This window comes from Lactuca virosa, chromosome 2 (assembly GCF_052849685.1).
Source record: "Lactuca virosa cultivar CGN04683 chromosome 2, Lactuca_virosa_CGN04683_v6, whole genome shotgun sequence".
Classification (NCBI taxonomy): domain Eukaryota; kingdom Viridiplantae; phylum Streptophyta; class Magnoliopsida; order Asterales; family Asteraceae; genus Lactuca; species Lactuca virosa.
The window spans coordinates 303,596,845-303,620,520 of NC_136427.1; the positions used below are offsets into that span (position 1 = coordinate 303,596,845).

The window sequence follows — 23,676 nt, forward strand, 5'->3', positions numbered from 1 at the left end:
AGTACATACCAAATATAGTTATGGACTTAGACATTAATCCAACAGTTACCGTATTGGAATTTGAGAAATTGAAAAAAGATGTACCGAAAGAGAACAACAAAGACGACACGGGTACGAGCGTAATAATATGACCGAAGTTATAAGATGTAACACCAACCTTAGAAGGGAGACTCAAACCCGGCTATAGGACACATAGTGTTTTAGAGCGGGTGTATACACGTAAAACAAAAAGAAGAGATACCATTTTCTGTATTTTTTAACTTAAATCTTTGATTTTTTAGAGCATTCTTAATTTTAATCTTAACTCAAATTAAAAATCTCATGACCTTGAACCCTAATAAAAGAATTAAAAGTATGTCATGAACTTTATCAGGGATGGCTCCAAAAACTTCCCCTGGCGAACATCAAAATTTCATATAAATAAAGATAACATAACTTACTGGATGTGTGATAGCCGCTGGAAGTTAAGGATTCACCAAATTTAGGCCACACTTTGAAGATGAACGATGTAACACCGTAATTTTTCAAACAGATTTTTCATTTTAAAACCACATACTTTTCATAACATTTTGTATAGAAATCTCGTTTATTCATTTTACAAGCACAACTCCATTAATTATCCAGGATCCTCAAAATATAACTCTTTCTCTGGTGTGTACAATCAAGCCGGTGCCTTCCCGCGATCCTCGGAGATACCTGAAACACATAACACATAACACGATAAGCACGAAGCTTAGTGAGTTCCCCAAAATACCACATACAACACATACGCCACTCGAGGCTATAAATCGGTACGACCCTCCGGTCGATGTGTCTCAGCGGGACCCACCAGTCCCGTAGCTCGTTGGACCCTCCGGTCCGGTCTGAATCGTTGGACCCTCCGGTCCGGTCTACTCGAGGACCCTCTGGCCTCGTAAGTCGTTGGACCCTCCGGTCCGGTCTATATAACACATAGCATACATATATCATAATGCACATAATCTCAACATATAACACATAAGACCCTCCGGTCTGCACATAGATACCACTCTAGGTAATGTATATTGAGAAGACTCACCTCGCATGATGTCGGATACCTTCTCGTGCTCGATAACCCGACCTAGCCTCCTCCTATCAAAATGATAACATCTCTAGTAAAAATCCTCTCATGTTCTCATCCCTAATAATGGGTAGAAGACCATTCTACCCCTCTCTGACCTCTCTTGAATCAGCTTGACCAAAACCCCAAGGTCAACTGAAGTCAACTCTAGTCAACGGTCAGACTTTGACCAGACTCGTCGAGTGCACTCGAGTGACTCGGCGAGTCCATGCGTGTCCTCTGAATCCTCAAAACGCCTCACTCGACTCGTCGAGTTAACCTTTCACTCGACGGGTTACCACTGGTCACGAACCGTGGGGCAACCCGACTCGACTCGTCGAGTCCCCATATGGACTCGGCGAGTTCCCTCCATGGCAACACTCAAAAGACCTTCTGAGGTCAGATCTGTTTCTCTAACTTATAGATCTGACCTTCTTACACCCAATAATCACGTAAAGGTTCAATCTTTAAGCTCATGCAACACTCTTATGCCTTTATATGAAGAAGTAGCTCCTAAAATGGCAACCTAGATCCATAACCCCAAAGGGACTGCATAAAGCTGGAAGATTGGGACTCTGGACCTCTTAAGGTCCAGATCTAAAGCTTATTCCACATTGGGACCTCATATGCATCATATACAATCCAATAAAGGGTAAAGAAAACCCTAGATTCAAGGATTTTACACAAAACAGAAAGAAGGGGCGAAATACTACCTCAAAATGGAGATCCTTGCTTAGATGTATCAGAATAACAACCTCCTTTGGTCCTTCAAGCTGAATCCCTTCACTTCATTTGAAAAACCATACCAAAACTACTTGATTTCATCACAAGAACTCTTCCTTGCCTCCAATGGCGATTTAGGGTTTCTCACAGGAGATATGAGGCGCACCCAAGGTCATAAATTCCTTTAAATAGGCTCCAACCCTGGAACTTAGGGTTTTCTCTGCCCAGTGCCTACTCGGCGAGTCCATCCTCGGACTCGTCGAGTCCGCTCATTAAACCCACGCGGTCTATCTCGACTCGACTCGGCGAGTTGGTCCCTCAACTCGTCGAGTCCCTCCTTAAAGCTCAATATTAACATACATAATAATGTCCCTGAAAATCTGGATGTTACAATTCTCCCCCACTTGAATTAGATTTCGCCCTCGAAATCGCTCCTCCACAACATATAGATCTAATCCAATAACCAAACAGCACCAGCGAAAGGGTCTCATACCACACAACTATCTTCCTCTCTAGACACCTGAATTCTAACAGGAACTCCTCCCTGGAAAAGGACAGACCCATCTGCCACTACGCTACCCCTCCTGACTCTCAAGAGTTTGGAAACTCTAGTATCTCGATACACAGCCAGACCGCTCTCTTCAGGTGTCACCTTGTTATTCGCTCCTCGAATAATAAACCCTGATAGCTCACTGCACCTCTGATTCTCTGGTGGGGACCGATAAAAACAAGTCCATGCCCAAAACTGGCTACCGATCACTCGTCCCAGACATAATAAAGGACCCAGATCATATACCAAGGAATGGAAGGATCACATCACACCAGGGACTCATCCACTGTACTGCAATCAAATCCATCTGAACAATGAATCCTCAACACCCTGACCTCAAACACAAATAATAATCATGCTTGTTCTGAAGCGTCCTCCGGCATCTAACAAACATAAACCTCAGCTCCCCTCTCAAAACTGAGCACCGGGTCCTCACCCGACCCAGCAGCTGAACCTCTAAAGGTTACCCCTTGCATGTCCCAAAACGTCTCGTCTACTTCCTTTCCACAACCACTATCTCGGCCCAGTGTGACACACACCAGTCACGGAGTTCGCTGTACCTCAAGCGAATACTGAATTCGACTCACTCTCGATCTCTGTCGTCCACTACTCATTAGTTCCATGCGTTTCACGGTTTTCTCATACCAACGAATTGACCCACTCCGGTCCAAGACACCATATGGAACAATACCCCCTTCCAAATGAAATGCATCTCTGAATCTGGAATCTCATTCTGTCTACTCGATACACCACTAGAATCGAACTCAACTCGAGAGTTTGATCCGGCACAGAATTGGAACCACTCGTCCCAACGAACCACTCAACTCATGAGTCATGACCCGCAACTCATGCATTTTTCACTTATCCACTTCCCTTTGGTTGTGTCAACCATTACTCAATTCATAATATAACAACTCCCGACAATTATGGAGATCCCAGTCTCACCCCTGATTCGACCACCAGGCTCCCACAAAACTCAAATATTAGGGCTTCCCAAGCCCAAAACTCCTCTATCTCACGCTCTGATCAGAGAGTACTTCGTCGCAACATTCTCTTGCTGACTAGTGGGTACTATGGCTCCCCGCAGTATCACAACAACCTCTCACTGAATAGTGAGTACTACGGCTCCCCGCAGCATCACAACAACCTCTCACTAAATAGTGAGTACTACGGCTCCCCGCAGCATTACCACAACCTTTCACTGAATAGTGAGTACTACGGCTCCCCGTAGCATCACCACAACCTATCACTGAATAGTGAGTACTACGGCTCCCCGTAGCATCACCACAACCTCTCACTGAATAGTGAGTATTACAGATCCTCGTAGCATCACCACAACCTCCCACTGAATAGTGAGTACTACGGCTCCTCGTAGCATCACCACAACCTCTCACTGAATAGTGAGTACTACGGCTCCCCGTAGCATCACCACAACCTCCCACTGAATAGTGAGTACTACGGCTACTCGTAGCATCACCACAACCTCTCACTGAATAGTGAGTACTACGGCTCCCCGTAGCATCACCACAACCTCTCACTGAATCATTGAAACTGCAGCTCCCCGCAGTCTTACCGCACTTACTCTTACCACTTCACAATCTCATCCTCAGGTTGACACCACACTGCGATCATTAACTCATGCTCTGCGGCCCAGCATAGATAGGTACACATACACCCCTCCAGGCTAAGCATCACTACTTCGGACGACCACCTTCGTGACAAAACCTCTTTTTCTCGCTGCAATTCACATTCTCAAATAAATCCATTGATTTCAATTAGCTGAAGGGCCCCCACCGGAACCATAGACACTCGGTACACCACTCGTCATCTCCAACTCAAAACTCAAAATAATCCGAGAATTAGGACATTAAACTCGGATACCCCAGAATACCGTCACAACGCCTCGCAGTGTCTTGACTCTACCACTGATCTCATACTCATGGCATCATATTCAGATACCGCATTGCTTCCTCGGAATCTCGCAACCGGTCTTTCTCTCGTGCCACTTGTATCCCCGGAATACTCCTTCTCCCAAATTAAAACACGGGGGAATTGCCAACGACTCCGAACACGAAGATGACAATCCGAAACTTCCTCCTCTATTGCTCAAAACTCATGCAAGAATACTCATAACGACCCTGAAGTTGGTTGCCCAATCAACTTCTTCCCTTCCCATACTGCATATAATAGCCCATACTCTGAACCAGAATTCCTCAACCGCCGAACTAACCTCACAAGCCAACCACCTCGAATTCACCATTTTAACCTTGAAGGATTCCTAACCACCACAAGATCTCTGACCAACGGCCACTTGCTGTGGAGACACTCATCCTTTTTCAAACACGTACCACATGCACTATCTCGCTCTGTACCTCTCCTTGACCACCAATAACCCTGGTTTCAGGAATCCGCACCGCAGGCCATCTCTATCCAGTTCCCTAACCGCCCTCGAACAAATATATGTTCTCCTCAAAAGTACCCGGTTCTCCCCCACTCAGGGTTCGAACCATCACCAATTGGTTCGCCAACCATCTAACTCACAGACTGTTTTTACAAATAACATCGCACCTACTCTTGGAAGGTGATACGCAATGCTCGATGATCTCCCCGATGGAGGTCAAGCAATTCCAAATACCCCGAATCTCTGATGAAATCCTCAGAAACTTCTCATCATGACTACCTCTAGTCATTCAGAATCTCGTACCATCCTACTACCGGACATCTCAACTGTCCAGTCGTAACCCTGACTCTCAGTCTGAAAATAACGAACTAACATATTCCTCATCCTCGACTCTTCAACCAACGTTCCATCATGTGGGTTGTAATAAGAGTGGAGTCCTCATTACCACACTCGATACTCATCATAGACAAAAAGAGCCACCGCCCCAATATCCTCTTCTTTCTCCTCTGCCGCTGCAGCTAATACATGCCCTACTATGCTCAAATAGGGTGTATCCTTGTCCTTAACCATCTCAGTCCCCGCTGACAACCTGCTCATGCTCTAACATTACCTCTCGGCAGACATACTGCCCAAATACTCTGATGAAAGATCGTAACCAAAGTTAACCTACAGGGCTCACCCCCAACCTTGGAAACCGAAAATCTCAATACCTCTCCTGTTTCCCACAGGAACATAAATAGTACCGCTCAGGTCACAGAAAATGACATTCCCACCATCGGCCGGTCACTCAGCCCAAACCGTATTCTCCCATAACGCACCATCCCTACTCATCCCTGAGTCTTGCGACTCCCACTGGCATCTCACCAGCAATCCCTCGGAGCTAACTCGATTTCCCTTTTAAGGGATGCTCCACTAAAACTCGATCATCATGGCCCTCTGGCCCCATATTTTTTTCACATCTGATCTCAGTCTAGACAATCACAACGGAATAACTGGTAGAACCAGTAACACTAACCGCCAAGGGTCATGGTACTCGAACCATGTGGCCACCTCTCGATTAGCTATGAATCATGGTACCCGAACCATGTTATCTCTTCTCAATCCGCTACGAATCATGGTACTCGAACCATGACATCACCTCTCGATCTGCTACAAATCATGGTACTCGAACCATGAAATCACCTCCTGATCTGCTACAAATCATGGTACTCGAACCATGAAATCACCTCTCGGTCTGCTACAAATCATGATACTCGAACCATGAAATCACCTCTCGATCTGCTACTTAGATCCTCCGGAATGTTCCTTGTATCGAGTATGGGTCCTCTGCTTTCAGTAGTACGGGCCCATACTACCTGCCACATCTACCCATACTTTCTGCACGGACCATCCCCGAGTTCCTAAGTAGTTGCTCAGCCTTCTCGATCACCAATCCTGTCACGTGTGTTCGCTCCTCTGCGAAATGCTCTACTCTGTCAGCGTACTCATCTGACTAGGGTCACCCTTTCCTATGCTCTTCCTAGGTTCTCACACTTCTCCACCATCAGCTGCTGAAGAACTCCTTATGATGCCAGCCATCTACCTCCTGAATATCGCCATATTCACTTAGTAGGTGACTCCCATCATCAAGAGTTCCACAAAGCACGAAGCAAGCAGCATTCGGGCATCGAATAATCTCTACCAACATGTAAAACCACTATAGGTTATTACCCACTTGCTCTCCTCATACTCAAGGGATATCACTGAACTCAAGCAACTTTACCCCACGCGGGCATCTGAATACTCTCTCAGTAGGATCCTCAAATGTTCATCTAGGTATCTCTCATAGATTACTCCTCTACTCAGATCCCTCTCTAAAAGGATTCCTGCTGGATACTCATACTCAGTACATACTCGAGGCACATCACATATAATAGCAACTCCTAGGCTAAGGTATCACAAATCAGGCCACTCTAGTCCTAAAGTATGAAATACCTAGCCTATCTCTAGCATGCATAGCATATCACATAATATCTCATAACACATAATGTAAGGGTATTTTGGGAAATCACCGTTCGGGCGCTGGCTGATCGTACACACTGCTCCGTTCTGATTTTCTCAAAAATCTTTTACTCTTTTTAGAAAAATTGTTTCTTTTATGAAAAATTTTCCTCAAATCCTCAGTTTGAGTTCAGATACGCCCGAAGGTGCATCCGAATCCCTCAAAACAAGGCTCTGATACCAACTTGTAACACCGTAATTTTTCAAACAGATTTTTCATTTTAAAACCACATACTTTTCATAACATTTTGTATAGAAATCTCGTTTATTAATTTTCCAACCACAACTCCATTAATTATCCAGGATCCTCAAAATATAACTCTTTCTCTGGTGTGTACAATCAAGCTGGTGCCTTCCCGCGATCCTCGGAGATACCTGAAACACATAACACATAACACGATAAGCACGAAGCTTAGTGAGTTCCCCAAAATACCACATACAACACATACGCCACTCGAGGCTATAAATCGGTACGACCCTCCAGTCGATGTGTCTCAGCGAGACCCTCCAGTCCCATAGCTCGTTGGACCCTCCGGTCCGGTCTAGCTCGTTAGACCCTCCGGTCCGGTCTGAATCGTTGGACGCTCCGGTCCGGTCTACTCGAGGACCCTCTGGCCTCGTAAGTCGTTGGACCCTCCGGTCCGGTCTATATAAGACGTAGCATACATATATCATAATGCACATAATCTCAACATATAACACATAAGACCCTCCGGTTTGCACATAGATACCACTCTAGGTAATGTATAGTGAGAAGACTCACCTCGCATGATGTCGGATACCTTCTCGTGCTCGATAACCCGACCTAGCCTCCTCCTATCAAAATGATAACATCTCTAATAAAAATCCTCTCATGTTCTCATCCCTAATAATGGGTAGAAGACCATTCTACCCCTCTCTGACCTCTCTTGAATCAGCTTGACCAAAACCCCAAGGTCAACTGAAGTCAACTCTAGTCAACGGTCAGACTTTGACCAGACTCGTCGAGTGCACTCGAGTGACTCGGCGAGTCCATGCGTGTCCTCTGAATCCTCAAAAAGCCTCACTCGACTCGTTGAGTTAACCTTTCACTCGACGGGTTACCACTGGTCACGAACCGCGGGGCAACCCGACTCGACTCGTCGAGTCCCCATATGGACTCGGCGAGTTCCCTCCATGGCAACACTCAAAAGACCTTCTGAGGTCAGATCTGTTTCTCTAACTTATAGATCTGACCTTCTTACACCCAATAATCACGTAAAGGTTCAATCTTTAAGCTCATGCAACACTCTTATGCCCTTATATGAAGAAATAGCTCCTAAAATGGCAACCTAGATCCATAACCCCAAAGGGACTGCATAAAGCTGGAAGATTGGGACTCTCTGGACCTCTTAAAGTCCAGATCTAAAGCTTATTCCACATTGGGACCTCATATGCATCATATACAATCCAAGAAAGGGTAAAGAAAACTCTAGATTTAAGGATTTTACACAAAACAGAAAGAAGGGGCGAAATACTACCTCAAAATGGAGATCCTTGCTTAGATGTCTCAGAATAACAACCTCCTTTGGTCCTTCAAGCTGAATCCTTTCACTTCATTTGAAAAACCACACCAAAACTACTTGATTTCATCACAAGAACTCTTCCTTGGCTCCAATGGCGATTTAGGGTTTCTCACAGGAGATATGAGGCGCACCCAAGATCATAAGTTCCTTTAAATAGGCTCCAACCCCGGAACTTAGGGTTTTCTCTGCCCAGTGCCTACTCGGCGAGTCCATCCTTGGACTCATCGAGTCCGCTCATTAAACCCACGCGGTCAATCTCGACTCGACTCGGCGAGTTGGTCCCTCAACTCGTCGAGTCCCTCCTTAAAGCTCAATATTAACATACACAATAATGTCCCTGAAAATCCGGATGTTACAAACGAAGAAGGCCTAGTAGGTGTGACGCTGGTTAATGGAGAAGTCAGAGTAGGTTGCAGGTGGTGGTAAGGTGTGGCATATATGGTGGTGGTGGTGAGCGGCGATGTATAGGGTGGTGGTGGTAAGAGCGTTTACAGTCTCAATTGTGAAGAAAAAAGGAAGGAGAGGGTCTTTCTTGAATGGTTTTAGAAGGGTGAGCATACAGATTAAAACACTGACGAATCGAAACCTAAGCCGAGGACCAAAAGTGTTAACCTCCCTAAATTATTGTGGCCAAAACCTATAGTGTCTAAAGTTCACTATTCCTATGTTACATGTATATTAATATATTTATATAATATATAATATTGTGACTTGAATGTATCCTATTCGTTTTGTTAAAAAGCTTAATTTTCAGATTAGTTTAACAAATGCAATAAGCAATTTACAAATAATTAAAATCATAGGCTACATTCATCTTTTATCATTTTTCTCAGCTCTTCATTTTCCATAGTTGCGTTGTCTTGATGATGAAGGTGTTTAGACTAAACTTTGGCAAGAAATAATGTAGATGCTCTAATCCAGGAAACCAGATGTCAGGTTAGTTGTCTAAAATTTTGTTTCTTTCTACCTTAATAGGCTTAAACAATCATATGTTAGTAAATTTCTTTTACAAAAAATAGCATTTTCATTCTAGTATATTTGGTTTAATTTTTTCACATCTATATAGATTTGAAAGAAAAATCATGAGCAAGAAATTAATAAAAATGTAATTTATATCTATTTTCACGTACTTATAACTTGTTCTCCAATTTGTATGTAAAACAAAACATAATTCATGATAAATCAATAAAAGTGAATTATGTCATTTGTTCTTATATACATTCTAAACTTTTTGACAAATATATAAGGTCATCCCCAATCGGGGTTTCATGGATGGTTTAATGGGTCAAAAATTGTGATGTGGTGTTGAATGGAATGAAGTTAGCATTGTGGGTTAAGTTTAATGAATGAAGAGGGGGGGGGGAGCAGGGGGTTTAATCCCTATTCAACCATGTCATGGGAGATTACTTAGATTCTGAGAAAGTTATCCACCTCAACAAGACTGAATGTTGTTGTACTAAATTTTGAATGTCATTAGCATTAGGTTTTCCTAAATAATTGCTTGAATAAACCTCAATCACATATTGACAAAAGTTTTATAGACATTTGATTGAAATTGATTCACCAATTCATATGTATTCATCAAAGAGGTCACCAGTTGTGTCATATGTCAACTGGCGTATGGCAGCAATGCATTTTTGTAAAGGGGAAAGACCATTGATACCTAGAGCATCTTTTCTTTGTTGAAAATAAATAGAATGGTTAGAGATATCGTTAACAATTTGAACAAATAGTTCTTGCCTCATCTAAAATCTCCGTCTAAACATTTGAGGTGGGAAAATAGGATGCACATCGAAATAGTCTTTCCAAAGATATTCATGTCCTTCTTCACGATTTCTATCTATATATCTTCGACTTTATCCAGAACATCTTGAACTTTCAGCATCTGACTAATCTGCTTCCATGCATTTTAGCTCCTTATATAGTTGAAATGTAGAATTACTTGTGAGATGGTTGATTATGAATTCAGAAGCAGAATCATTTGAGGATGATGATGAAAACGTATAAAAAGAAATTAAGAAATAGTTTGAATTGGTAGGTATGAAATAATAAAATAGGTTGTATTTAGAGATGCACACAAAACCGGATTGACCCATAGGATCCGATCCGATCCGGATTCCAGATTTGGTCAGTTTTGACCGAACCGATTCGGATTAAACCGGTGACCGGATTGAAACTGGTTTGAAGTTTCGGACGCAATATCGGATCGACCCCAGATCGTAAACCGGATCCAAAACCGGTTTGAAATCAGATTTTTTCTAACCGTTAAAAACAGGCATTTTCGAAAAAAATCAATTTTTTTTCAAACCGTTAGTAAGCTCCAAAAAACGGTTAGTTTGACTATTTCTTGACTTTTATGACCTTCTTAACACATATAAATAGATGGCATTTGCTAGTTTTCAATATTACACAAAATTCTACTACGTTTAGACTTCCAGTTTCATAATAATCCACAAAAATAAGCTCGATAAATTCTACCGCGGGTCAAGATTCGGATGCAACGGTGGTGAAAATCATACCAACCACTCGGAATAAAGAAGTGTGGGAACATTATGATTTGTGTTTGTTGTCGAACGGGAAGGAAAAAGAGAGATCCAAGAAGTGTGGGATGTTTTTGAGAAAAGATGACAATAGTACGTTGAGTCATGCAACAAAAACTTGTCCGTTTGTAAAAGGTCAAGGCGATCCGAATCAACCAAATATTACTCCCGACGGGGCGATCTTTATTTACAACAATGATGACATTCGTGAAAGCTTTTGCAAGTTCGTGATTCCAGAGGGCTTGCTTTTCAACTACTTCGACAACCCACAATCAACAAGGATTTTGCGGGAAAAAATGCAACCACAATATCGACAAGTAAGTCGCACTTCTCTTAGACGTGATGCTTTAAAGTATTGGGATATAGCCAAAAAAAGATATGCAACTATGATTTTTAAATATAAAAATCGGTGTTTCTTTAATATGACAAACACATTATGTCGAACTCCATATAGTCCGCATTGGGATGTTGACACTAGATGGAGTTCGACGATTGAAAAATTCAAAAATGTGTTTGTCACATTATTAATCTAGCGGTACAAAATGGTTTAAAAATGATAGATTCAACGATTGAAAAATTCAAAAATGTGTTAACTAGAGTTTTTGGAAAAAATAAAGTTACAATGGAAAAATATTGAAAGTTTGTCATTTCCATTAACGTAACTTCATATAGTCCTCATTGGGATGTTGACACTAGATGGAGTTTGATATGCATGATGTTTGAAAGTTTGACATGTCAAAGAATCGTTTTGCAATTATTTTACGACACAATTTCAAAAAGAAAAAACCTGGTTTCGGATTTTGATTGGGATTTGATGGAAGAGTTTGTGGAAATGTTAAAATTTTTTAAACAATCAACCATTTGTTTATCGGGTATGTATTATCCTACAAGTCCATTGTTATTAAATGAATTATGGTTGATGTACGCGCAATTGGAGCATTTTTAACAAAGAAGTGACATATTTGTTTTGGTTACGAGACCAATGAGACAAAAATTAGTCAAATATTTCAAAGAAATGTCACCACTTTTTACTTGTGTCGCAACATTAAACCCATGTATCAATGTTACGGGTGTAGAGACTTTGATTACCAAAATTTCCATCTCTTTAAATTTGCACAAAGATGACTTAAACTACATCCATAACCAAATACACAATTTTAATAATACTTTTACTAATTTGTTTGACATTTACGCTACAAAATATGGCAATATGTCAAACAATTTTACAAGTGTAACCGACTCTACTAGTGGTGCATCGGGTAGTAGTGGGGGTCGAACGGATTTTCATATAGACCTCTATAATTACCTTTTGGAGGAACAAAACAAACGAGCACGTACATTAACCCCTAGTAGCGAACTTGGAATTTATATGGGGTCAAACTTTTTAAAATTCGAGTGCACCACAATTTAAAATTTTGGATCTTTTGGCTTGGTGGAGGGAAAAGGAAGCACAATTTCCTATTCTCTCCATCATGGCCCGCAATTTCCTAACCGTCCAAGCTTCCACAGTAGTTTTGGAATCCGTTTTTTCTTTTAGTGGTAGAGTTTTATCAAAGTTGAGGACGAATCTTACACCGGTTGCGGTAGAGGTTTGCGTTTGCTTGAAGGATTACTTGGATTCGGTGGAACGTATACAACACTTGGCATCACTAGAAGACCGACTAGCACAAAATATTGAACCAGAGATAATGGATGAAGAATATGCACAAGGCTTATCAACACCTCCGGAAGAAAATGAAGACGATGACGATGAAGATGAAGACGAAGATGAAGAATATGGTATTGATGAGACCCCTAACCATTTGTGTGGCGGTTGAAGTACATTTTAGTGAAGGTGACACGAAGTGGAAGACCACAAAACCTTTTTCTATTTGGCAAAATGTTATAAAGCCACTTTATTATTATTATTATTATTATTATTATTATTATTATTATTATTATTATTAGTTAACTAGTTTCTAAACTCTTTCTATTTCGACGTTTGATGTATGTTTTAACTATTTTAATGAACCTATGTTGCATTTTGTGTTATATATGAGGTCCTAAAAATGTTTTTTATTTATTGATTTGTAAATTCTGGATCGGATTTCGGATCGGATTAAATCGATTCGGATTCGGGTAAGGGAAAACCGGTTAAAACCGGTTTGAAACCGGATCGGATCTTTGATGAAACCGGATTCTGATTGACGTTATCGAACCGGATCGGATCAGATCGGATTCGGAGTTTGTGCATCTCTAGTTGTATTCTTTTATAGCAAAAATATATTTTCTAAATGAAATTCAAATTAAATCTAAATGAAATCAAATTAAAGTAAAATGAAATCCAAATTATATTCAAATGAAATCCAAACTAAAGTAAAATGAAATCCAAATTATATTCAAATGAAGTTGAAATTAAAGTAAAATGATATCCAAATTATATTCGAATGAAATTGAAATTGAAATTAAAGTGAAATGAAATCCAAATTGAAGTCAAATGAAATTGAAATTAGAGTCCTATGAAATTCAAATTAAAGTCAAATGAAATTCAAATTAAAGGCAAATGCATACAAGATTTTCAACTCTACAAATAAAGATGACCTATTATATTATCATTCACACATACCAACCATTTGATACGTGAATCATGAATCGAAATTACTATACACACTTGTTATCTTTGTATGATCCCGAAAGTCCGAACAATCATCCACAACATCCATACCCAAATCCAAACAATCATCCCCAATTTCCATACCAAATCCAAACAATCATCCATAATATACATACCCAAATCCAAACAATCATCCACAACATTTATACCCATATCTCCACACCATCCCTACCAAAATGCATACCCCAATTCTACCAAGATAGATCCTTCCCATATTTCGGAAAATGAGCCAACACCAACAAAAACTCCCACTAACAAATCACAAAAAATAAAAAATCAAAAACTACTGGAGCAAAGAAAAAGAAATATCGTTGGCAAAAGATTGGCTACAAATTCCAGATGACAACATTACTAGAAGTCAACAACGTGATAAAGAATTCTTGCAACAGATTAATGTGTATTATGAAATAAACAACAAGTTGAACGTTGCGAGAACTCAAGCCAACCTCAAAATTCATTGACATTACATGAAACCACCTGCAGTTGCATTTAATCAAATATATATATATATATATATATATATATATATATATATATATATATATATATATATATAGTGGTGAAAGGTCAACACCTCAGTGGATGGTATGAGGATGATCTCAAAAGTGCAGCTTTTGAGCATTATCATGCAAGATATGGTGTCAATTTTAGGCACAACCCAATTTGGAATATCCTTAAAAATGAACCCAAATGGAAAGATTCAAGAAGTGCATCTGGGGCGTCTATGTCTTCATCAAATACAAAATCTTTCATTAACCTGGATAATGATGAAGTTACAACTCGTCCAATTAGTAGGAATGCAGCAAAAGGAAAAGCTATTAATTCCACTTCGTCATCTGGTCATAGGCTTGATGAAATACTTGAAAAACATATAGAAGAAAGTAAAAAGAGTTTCGAACGCTACCAAAACTCTTTTGATATGAAGAATGCACTGAAAGAAAAAAAAGATGAAAATTAAATAAGAAAAGGTAAAGAAAGAAGAGATTTCAATCATTTTCATGGATCCAAATACCATGTCGGAAGATGGACGTAAAATTTGAAGAAACCGTTGTGACGAGATTAAAATAAAATACAATATGTAGTAAAATTTGTATTTTAGATATTGTAGTTATTATTTAATGTATTATTCATAACTTTTAATTTTTAAATTGTAATCTTTAATCAATATTTAGTAATTGTAACTTTGAATTTTTAATTAATGTAATATTCTAGTTTTATTTATTAATATTATTTATAAAAAAATATAATAAAATGTTGATGTACCATTGAAGTCTTAAGAGTTTAATGGAGTGTAGAGATTAATATATAAAATGATATAGTTAGTGGAATGCTGATGTGACAATAAATTGAACAATTAAGAGTTCATTGCAGTGGAGATCGCCTAACAGCAAATATTGGTTGACTGTTTTTCTATATTAGAAGTGACGACAACTGCTTATCTCACTCAAGAAGTATTACCACTCCTGCAAATACTCGTTGGGTATTTTTCAATCTTATTATTATCATTATGTTTGGTTTTCATATTATAGAATGACTCTATTTGCGAATTTTTAAATAGTTGTTAACAGAAATAATCTCTGAACATCGACAAAATCACACGTAAAATAATTATCAAGTATCATCTTTTGCTCCAAAACGAGAAGTCTAGCAGCATCATTTACCTCTAATACAAAAATAACGTATTAAAATTATAGAAACGAGAAGTCTAGTTGCATCATCTACTCATATTGGTCATCTAATTTTCTTGAAATCCATAATTATAACATTCAAGATTTAACTCTCCTATCCAATGTGTTAAACTTTTAATACAATAAGATAGTTTTCAAATGCATGTGGTTGAAGTATTTTGACATCTATTATAATGAATATATAGATATATAAATATATAGATTATTATTTCATTAACTTTAACATATAATTGAATAAACTTTAACATATAATTGAATAGCATATGGAGTAGCTAACCTTTTTTCAATAGTATTTTTTACAAATTTTAACTAATTTATGGTTGTTTATTTAAAATTTTCTATTAAACCCTCTCAGTTAGTTAGTTATTTTCAAACACACATCATATTATAAATTATTGAAAATATTACAATATATTGTTTTAAAAGAAATATATTATAATACATCATTCGAAAAAAATTAATAAGAAAAAAATTTAATACATCATAATTATATAAAAAACTTGAAAATATTATATAATCATTATAAATTTATATATATCATCAATGAAATGTCGTTAAGTATTTAATACAAATAACTAATTAGCAAATAAATAAAAAAATATTTAAAACTAAAATATAAGTAAAAGGTTAAAAATAAATATGATTAAAGGGTGAGGGTTAGATATGCAAAACATTAAAAATATATAGATAACTCAATATATATTAAATAGTAAGCACATATATTCAATAAAAAAAGCAATTAAGAATCACAAGAAGCTTCGGAAATATAAGAACCGATATTTTTTATATTAAACTGTGAAAAATTGGATCACGGTATATGTATTAAACTTTAAATATTATAAAAATATATAAGTTACAATACGCATAGTTTAATACATTAACCAAGTTACAATATTACGGATACCAGCTTTCAGCTATAAAGTATTGTTTCTAGCTAGCATCCGGCTATTGGTTAGTTTTGTAAAACACTCCTAATTATTACATCAAAGGATACATAATCTTTTATTTGTTGTCATCAAATAATACATCAATATTTTACTAATTAAGTAGCTAATAATTTTATTTGGATAATGATATACCAAGAATCAAATCGAGTTATTGCAAATAAAACCTAGCTAACAACCAACTTAGGCCAAGAGGAGTCGTCACGGAGTGAAGGTGAGGACACGTAGACATTTTATCATTCCACAACCAACCCACCAGGGTATGGAAATGGTGTTCACCGGTGGGTTGGTGGTGAAGGGGGCAAAAAGAAAGAGAGAGAAAGAGGGAGATTGTGAGGGGCCAGATTCACCACCAATCAGATGCAGCGTCTTCCTCCGTCCTACCACTTACGCCACACCCAACCCACCGACCCTGGGGGCGTTGTTCATGTTGGAACTTTATATATATAAAGGAATTGCAAGTTGGCTATTTCCTTTGTATCCCACATTGGTGGTGGGAAGAAACTTTTGTGGCTTTATAAGCTTATTCCCTTGATAGGCCTTCAAAGGCTCTAGTGGATCAAAGGAATGGGCCAAGCCCACGCGCGCGCTTAGCCTAGCCTAGCCTAGCACTAGCCGACGTCGCGAGTGCGCGAAATGGCGCACTTGGCACGACGCATCGGTCGCTGGGAGCTGAGGAGCTTTTATTTTTGACGAGTTCGGGTCAAGCCGGTTTGACCGATCCGGTCAAATGGTTGACCGGCGTTGACTTCGTGGAGGATAAGTTATCGGGGCATTCTAGAAGGATCAGGAATCGGCTTGCTTGGAGAGCAAGTCGTCGTCCTAGGGTTTCTGGGGCCGGCCTATGGGGCCCGTTTTATGCCTTCTAGGGTTTCGATACCTATAAATACTGCTCCCTAGGAGCCATTTGACACTCACGAAAATAAAAGCTCCCTCCCACTCTCTGCGTTTTTTCTTCTGGTTTCCGAGTATTCACTTTGTGTTTGTCGATTTCCAGTGCTGTTGGAAGATCGATAGATCTGCATTAAATCCTGGGGTTTTACTCTGATGCTTACAGCCAGTAGAAGTGAAGTAAAAACCTTTAAGGATAGGAGTCTGATCCGTGCAGTTATTTGAAGTTCAAGATCAGCCATTAACATGTCGGTTTTACTTTTTGTCTTGCATTTAATTTCGTCCAACAAGAGGACATTCTTCTTCTTCCTTTCTTATAATCAGATCTAATCGTGAATGATTGATCTGGTTTTGGACGAAACTTGGTAAATATAATAATAATAATTGAATCTATTATTCGCAACCAATCGACACATAATTCTCAATATTATTTGTCGGTTTCCTTGCGTGTCTATTAGTTTGGTTTTTCAACATTCTTAAAGGTTTTTATTGTGATACATTAACAGACTAATGGACACTACTGCTAGCCTCCACTTCATGAACCAAGAGTTTTCCAAACTTGACCAATTCGATGGTCAGAACTACACCCGTTGGGCCGAAAAGTTCAAGTTCATGCTTCATGTTTTGAAGCTCTCCTTTGTGTTGGACCCAAAACTGGCACCAATTCCTACTAATCTAATTCCCGAGGCGGGGAAAACTATGGACCCAACAGTCATCACAGAACTGGAAAAGCAAAGGACTCTACGTAGAGAGTCTGAGGAACTATGTGTGGGTCACATCAAGAACTCCCTATCTGATCGGCTCTATGATCTTTACGCACCGGTCAAAGATCCAAAAGAGTTATGGAATGCGTTGGAACTTAAGTACAAGGCACATGAGGAAGGTACTAACAAGTACCTTGTGTCTAAGTACCTAGAGTTTCAAATGGCTGATGACAAATCAATCATGGAGCAAGTGCATGAGCTCCAAGTCATGGTCAACAAGTTGAACGCACTTTCCATCTCTATTCCAGAACTCTTTCAGGTTGGTGCGATCATCGCAAAACTGCCACCCTCGTGGAAAGATTTCTCTAAGAGAATGATGCATAAATCTGAGGACTACTCCTTGGATGATCTGATGAAACACCTCCGCATTGAGGAGGAAACTCGCATCAGGGACAAGTGTGGTAAAGTCGGATCGAGTGTGCATCACGTGTCAGCTGGGGGTTCTAGTCACAAAGGCAAGTCTGGGGGACAGAACAAGAAGAACTTCGGACCCAAGAAACAAAGCTTCAAGAAATCGGGACATCAGAATCCTAACTCAAAGCCGAAGAGGGTCGGACCTTGCCACGTCTGCGGAGAGATTGGGCACTATGCGAGAGAATGCAAGGATCGCAAATCAGGACCGGTAGCACATGCAGTCGAGCAGGTGACTGACATGGTGGCAAGTGTGAACCTTGGAGAGATTTTTATGATCTCCTCCCTTACCTGAGCAATCAGTGCTCGAGGATGGTTCGTGGACACTGGAGCCACTGTGCATGTTTGTGGGCAACGAGAGAGCTTCCGCACTTACCGCCCAATGCCACATGGAACGGTCGTCGTCTGTGCTGATGGACAAAGAGCTGAAGTTCAAGGAAGAGGTGATGTTCGGTTGAAGTTCACACGTGGTTAATGGGTAACCCTTCGATATGTTCTTCATGTTCCTACTATCTCGAAAGGGTTGGTTTCTGCGGACAAGTTTGACAAGGGAGGGTTCAAGATGGTGCTTGAGAGAGGCAAAATTGTGATCACTAAAGGCAGAAGATATGTTGGGAGGGCGAACAATTGTTCAGGGATGTATCATTTGTGCCTTAGTGATGAGGGTAATATGAGTGGTCCTAGTGTTGAGAGTGGTAGTTCTAGTGTTGCTAGTGTGTCAAGTGTTGGTAATGATGTAATTGGTGGATTGGTTGCTAATGTGAATGAAGTGAACTTTTATGGTTATTTTGTTTGTTCAATTTCTTTATGGCATAAATGTTTAGCTCACACTAATGTTAAAAATATTGAAAAAATGCAAACTAAAGGAATGTTAAAATATGACACAATAGATTTTGAAAAATGTGAAACTTGTGTGAAATCAAAGTTCACTAAGAAACCATTTCCATCAGTTAAGAGAAACACATCATTACTTGAGTTGATTCATTCTGATATATGTGAGTTAAATGAAATCCTTACTCGATGAGGAAAAAGGTATTTCATCACATTTTGTGAAGACTCCAGTCAATATCTACATGTTTATTTGCTGAGATTAAAAGATGAAGCTTTTGATGCATTTAAACGATATAAGGCTGAGGTCGAAAATCAACTTGAAAGACACATCAAAATTCTTCGCTCGGATAGAGGCAGAGAATATTTCAACCAAGAGTTTGACACATTCTGTGAAGAGAATGGAATCAAACATGAGAGAACTTCACCATACACTCCCCAACAGAATGGTTTGGCTGAAAGAAAGAACCGAACCCTTTGTGAGATGGTCAACTGTATGTTGAACCAATCGGGCCAACCAAACAATCTGTGGGGGGAAGCACTATTGACTGCTTGCTATGTTCATAATAGGATCACTAGTCGTGTGATTCCTACAAGCCCTTATGAGTTATGGAAAGGTATAAAGCCTAACCTAGACTATTTGAAAGTGTGGGGGGTGTTGCTTATTATCGGACTCTCGATCCTAAGCGAACCAAATTGGGAGCACGAGCAAATAAGAGTATATTTATTGGATATGCTCACAATAGCAAGGCTTACCGGTTATTAGATATTGAATCAGGTGTTGTTGTGGAATCCAGAGATGTGGAATTCTTTGAGGATAAGTTTTCTAGGGATGAAGAAAACTCCAGTCATACAACACCTACAAGTACTTCCCGAGAATTACTCCCACCTCCTCCTATTGTAGAGGAACCAAGGAGAAGTACTAGGGCTAGAATAAAGAAAAGTTTTGGAGACTATTTCTATTCTTATTTGGTCGAAGGAACACAAATGAAAGTGACGAGAGAGTTCATCTTTGCCATTAATTTGGATGATGATCCTAAGACCTTTACTGAAGCAATGACGTCTCGAGATGCGCCTTTGTGGAAGGAAGCCATCAATGACGAAATGGATTCAATCATGGGTAATGGAACTTGAGAGTTAGCTGATCTACCCACGGGGAGAAAACCCATAGGATCCAAGTGGATATTCAAGAGAAAGTATCATCCAGATGGATCCATATCTGCCTATAAAGCAAGATTAGTTGCTAAGGAATATAGGCAGCGAGAAGGTATCGATTATTTTGATACCTATGCCCCAGTTGCTAGGATTAGTTCTATTAGAACTCTTATAGCAATATCAGCTTTAAAAGGATTGTACATTCATCAAATGGATGTGAAGACAGCCTTTCTAAATGGTTATCTTAAGGAGGAGATTTACTTAGAGCAACCTGAAGGTTTCGTGATACCTGGACAGGAAAACAAAGTGTGTAGACTTGTTAAATCCTTGTACGGGTTGAAGCAAGCTCCTAAACAGTGGCATGAGAGATTTGACACCACTGTGACTGCCTTTGGTTTTCAGCACAATAGTGCTGACATATGTATTTATTCCAAATATACATCCGATTACATGGTAGTTATATGTCTTTATGTTGATGATATGCTGATCATTGGCACTCACCTAGAAGGTATTCTTGAGACGAAGAAATACCTATCCTCAAACTTTAAGATGAAAGATCTTGGAGAAGTTGATACAATTCTTGGTATCAAGGTGAAAAGAACAGGTGGTCAGATTTCTCTTAGTCAATCTCATTATATAGAGAAAGTTCTGACAAAGTTTCAACATTTGAACATTAAAGAATTCAACACTCCTTTTGATTCAAGTGTGAAACTAAAGGTGAATTCTGGTCGAGCAGTGGCTCAACTGGAATATGCTAGTGCAGTTGGAAGCATGATGTATGCTACTCATTGCACTCGACCTGACATCGCATTCGCTGTAAGCAAACTGATTCAATATACTGTTAATCCAGGGACGGAGCACTGGAAGGCAGTGGGTAGAGTACTAGGATACCTGAAAAGGAAAAGTACTTTTGAGTTGACGTATTCGTCATCTAAAGGAATACTTGAAGGTTATTCTGATGCCAGCTGGATTGATCACACTAGTGATTCAAAATCAACAATTGGTTGGATTTATACTCTAGCTGGTGGTGCTATACTGCTATTTCTTGGGCGAGCAAGAAACAGACATGCATAGCTCATTCAACGATGGAAGCAGAGCTAATTGCCTTAGCAGCAGCGGGCAAAGAGGCAGAGTGGATTCGAGATCTACTTATGGATATCCGTTTGTGGGATATTCCTATGCCTTCAATACCCATGTACTGTGATAGTGAGGCCACACTGTCTAAAGTATATAATGCGGTATATAATGGGAAGTCTAGACATGTAGGTCTGCAACACAATTTTGTGAGACAACTAATTGAAAGTGGTACCATTAAGGTTGTCTATGTCAAGACAAGTAGAAACTTGGCAGATCCTTTTACCAAACCTCTGACGAGAGATTTGGTTACTGTTGGATTAGTGTCTAAGTCCATAACTATAATTGGTATGTACTTGACCCGACTCGGCATGGTCCATTTGGGTTGCATGGCATCGGAACATTTGGATAGACCGTTTATGAGGAAAAGACATTTTGTGACATATTAATATATTATAAGTTCTAATATATTAATATGACATCATGTTATTTAATTAGTATTGATCAAGAATTAATTTGGACTTAATTTAGTGATCAAAAAGAGACTAATTAAATATATGGGGATTGATTGTGTAAATCATTCATTCTTATATATGTGGGCTTATGATCCAAGATTCATTTGTTGGGTTTAACCCATGTGGTGATCCATGGATACTCCATGGAGGTTAAAACCCATGGAGCATAAGGAATGGGTAAAGTCATGAGTTACATGGTGTAACCCTAATAGCCACACTATATAAGAACCCCTTTAGTTCAAGAAATTGGCACTAGTGATACATATTTTGAGGGCTAGCCGATTTGAACATGTATGTCTTCTTCTCATGGTTATTCCAAGAGTTCATGATGTTGTGTGAACCATTTGAGGTGTCACACTTGGGGCACTAGGCTCTCAAGCTTCATGGAGTCAAGCAACAACAACAAGGTATGTATTCTATCTATTTTATTATCCTAGTATCAATGTTTTGGTATGCTAGTTAGGATAATACCTTGGATAATCATATTTGCATGTATAATAGAGAAAACATAGATCCAAGGTATTTAGGGTTGCATGTACACTTAGGAGTGTTAGAATGCTCAAAACCCAACAGTGGTATCAGAGCCTAGGCTTGTTTTCAATTATACTTGATGCAAATTGCTGAAAAAGTCGAATTTCGGGCATTCTGGGCACTGGACTCGCCGAGTCCACTGATGAACTCGCCGAGTCCATGAAGAAAATCATCCTACTCGGCGAGTAGGTTGATACACTCGACGAGTAGGATCCCCAGACAGCATATTTTCGAGTTTTTTGGCTAGAAATGGACTAGAAACATTACCCTAAGATGTTTTTGAACTTATAAACTTGTTTTTGATGTGGTAATGTTCATACTAATCCAATTTCAAAGATAATTGTCAATAGATTCATGTTTTGTATTAGTTTAGTGATTAGGCTAATTACATGAAAAAGTTTGATTTGAATTATCTTGTTCTTATGAGTTGCTTAGATTAATAGAAAAGTTAATTGATTATGTGTTTTCAATCCATTTTAATCTAAGATTTGATTCTAAAATGTGTTTTTGTAACTTGTCCTCAAGTTATATGAAAAGTCACATTTAAGTTTCATAAAACTCATAAAAGTTGGCAATGGTTACAAAAATGAAGAGTCTTGTCCTCAAGTTATGGAGGTTCAAGAGTCACTTCATTAAGTAATAAAATGTGTAACCTTAATTAATTCCATAAGTTACAAAATAAAGAAAAATTACATTCTTTTATTAGTTTAAAGTCTTCCATAACTTGTCCTCAAGTTATGGAACTTGAAGAGTTTTTAATTAAAACTAATTTAAACACATAAGTTATGGAATTAATTAGTTTTGAATAATTTCAAAACTTGCCCTCAAGTTTTGGAATTTGAAAAGTTTTCTCTTATGAATACTTTAATTCCAAGTTAAGCCCTTAGAATTTTAAAAGTTAAAATTCAACCCTTATACTTTATAATATTATAAGTTAATAATATATATATGTATAAGAGAAAGTCAGTCTTACCGTTAGTAGGCCTCATTCACGAAGACGGTCTATAAGGGGGGTATAAGGTTACTGCCTATAAAATGGCAGTTTAATGGGTGTCCACTCTCACCCACCGATTCCTTGACTGGTGGAGGGTCGTTAGCCGAACGGGTAGGACAAGGACTATAATTCTCCCTTCATTAAAAGCATTAATGATAAATACTAAGTAACTAAACACTTATAAATTCCCAATCTTAGTTACTTAGGAAAATATGAATAAGGTGCTAACCCATGAAATTACACTTTGCACTTTGCTTAAGTCGGTTAGTGGAGCGCGTGTGGTTTACCGGCACACTAGCTTGATTTAACAAGGTAGGCAAAGGGTAACTTAATGTTTATCATAGTATCGATG

General features: G+C 39.0%; 1 protein-coding gene across 1 annotated transcript; it reads left to right on the top strand.

Annotated features, from left to right (window-relative positions):
* The first annotated feature begins 17,562 nt into the window (after window positions 1–17,562).
* Window positions 17,563–18,522, top strand: LOC145158731 (uncharacterized). Its single transcript, XM_079077587.1, has one exon. It carries the CDS (start codon window positions 17,563–17,565, stop codon window positions 18,520–18,522), a length of 960 nt encoding a protein of 319 aa, XP_078933713.1.
* Window positions 18,523–23,676: the final 5,154 nt, after the last annotated feature.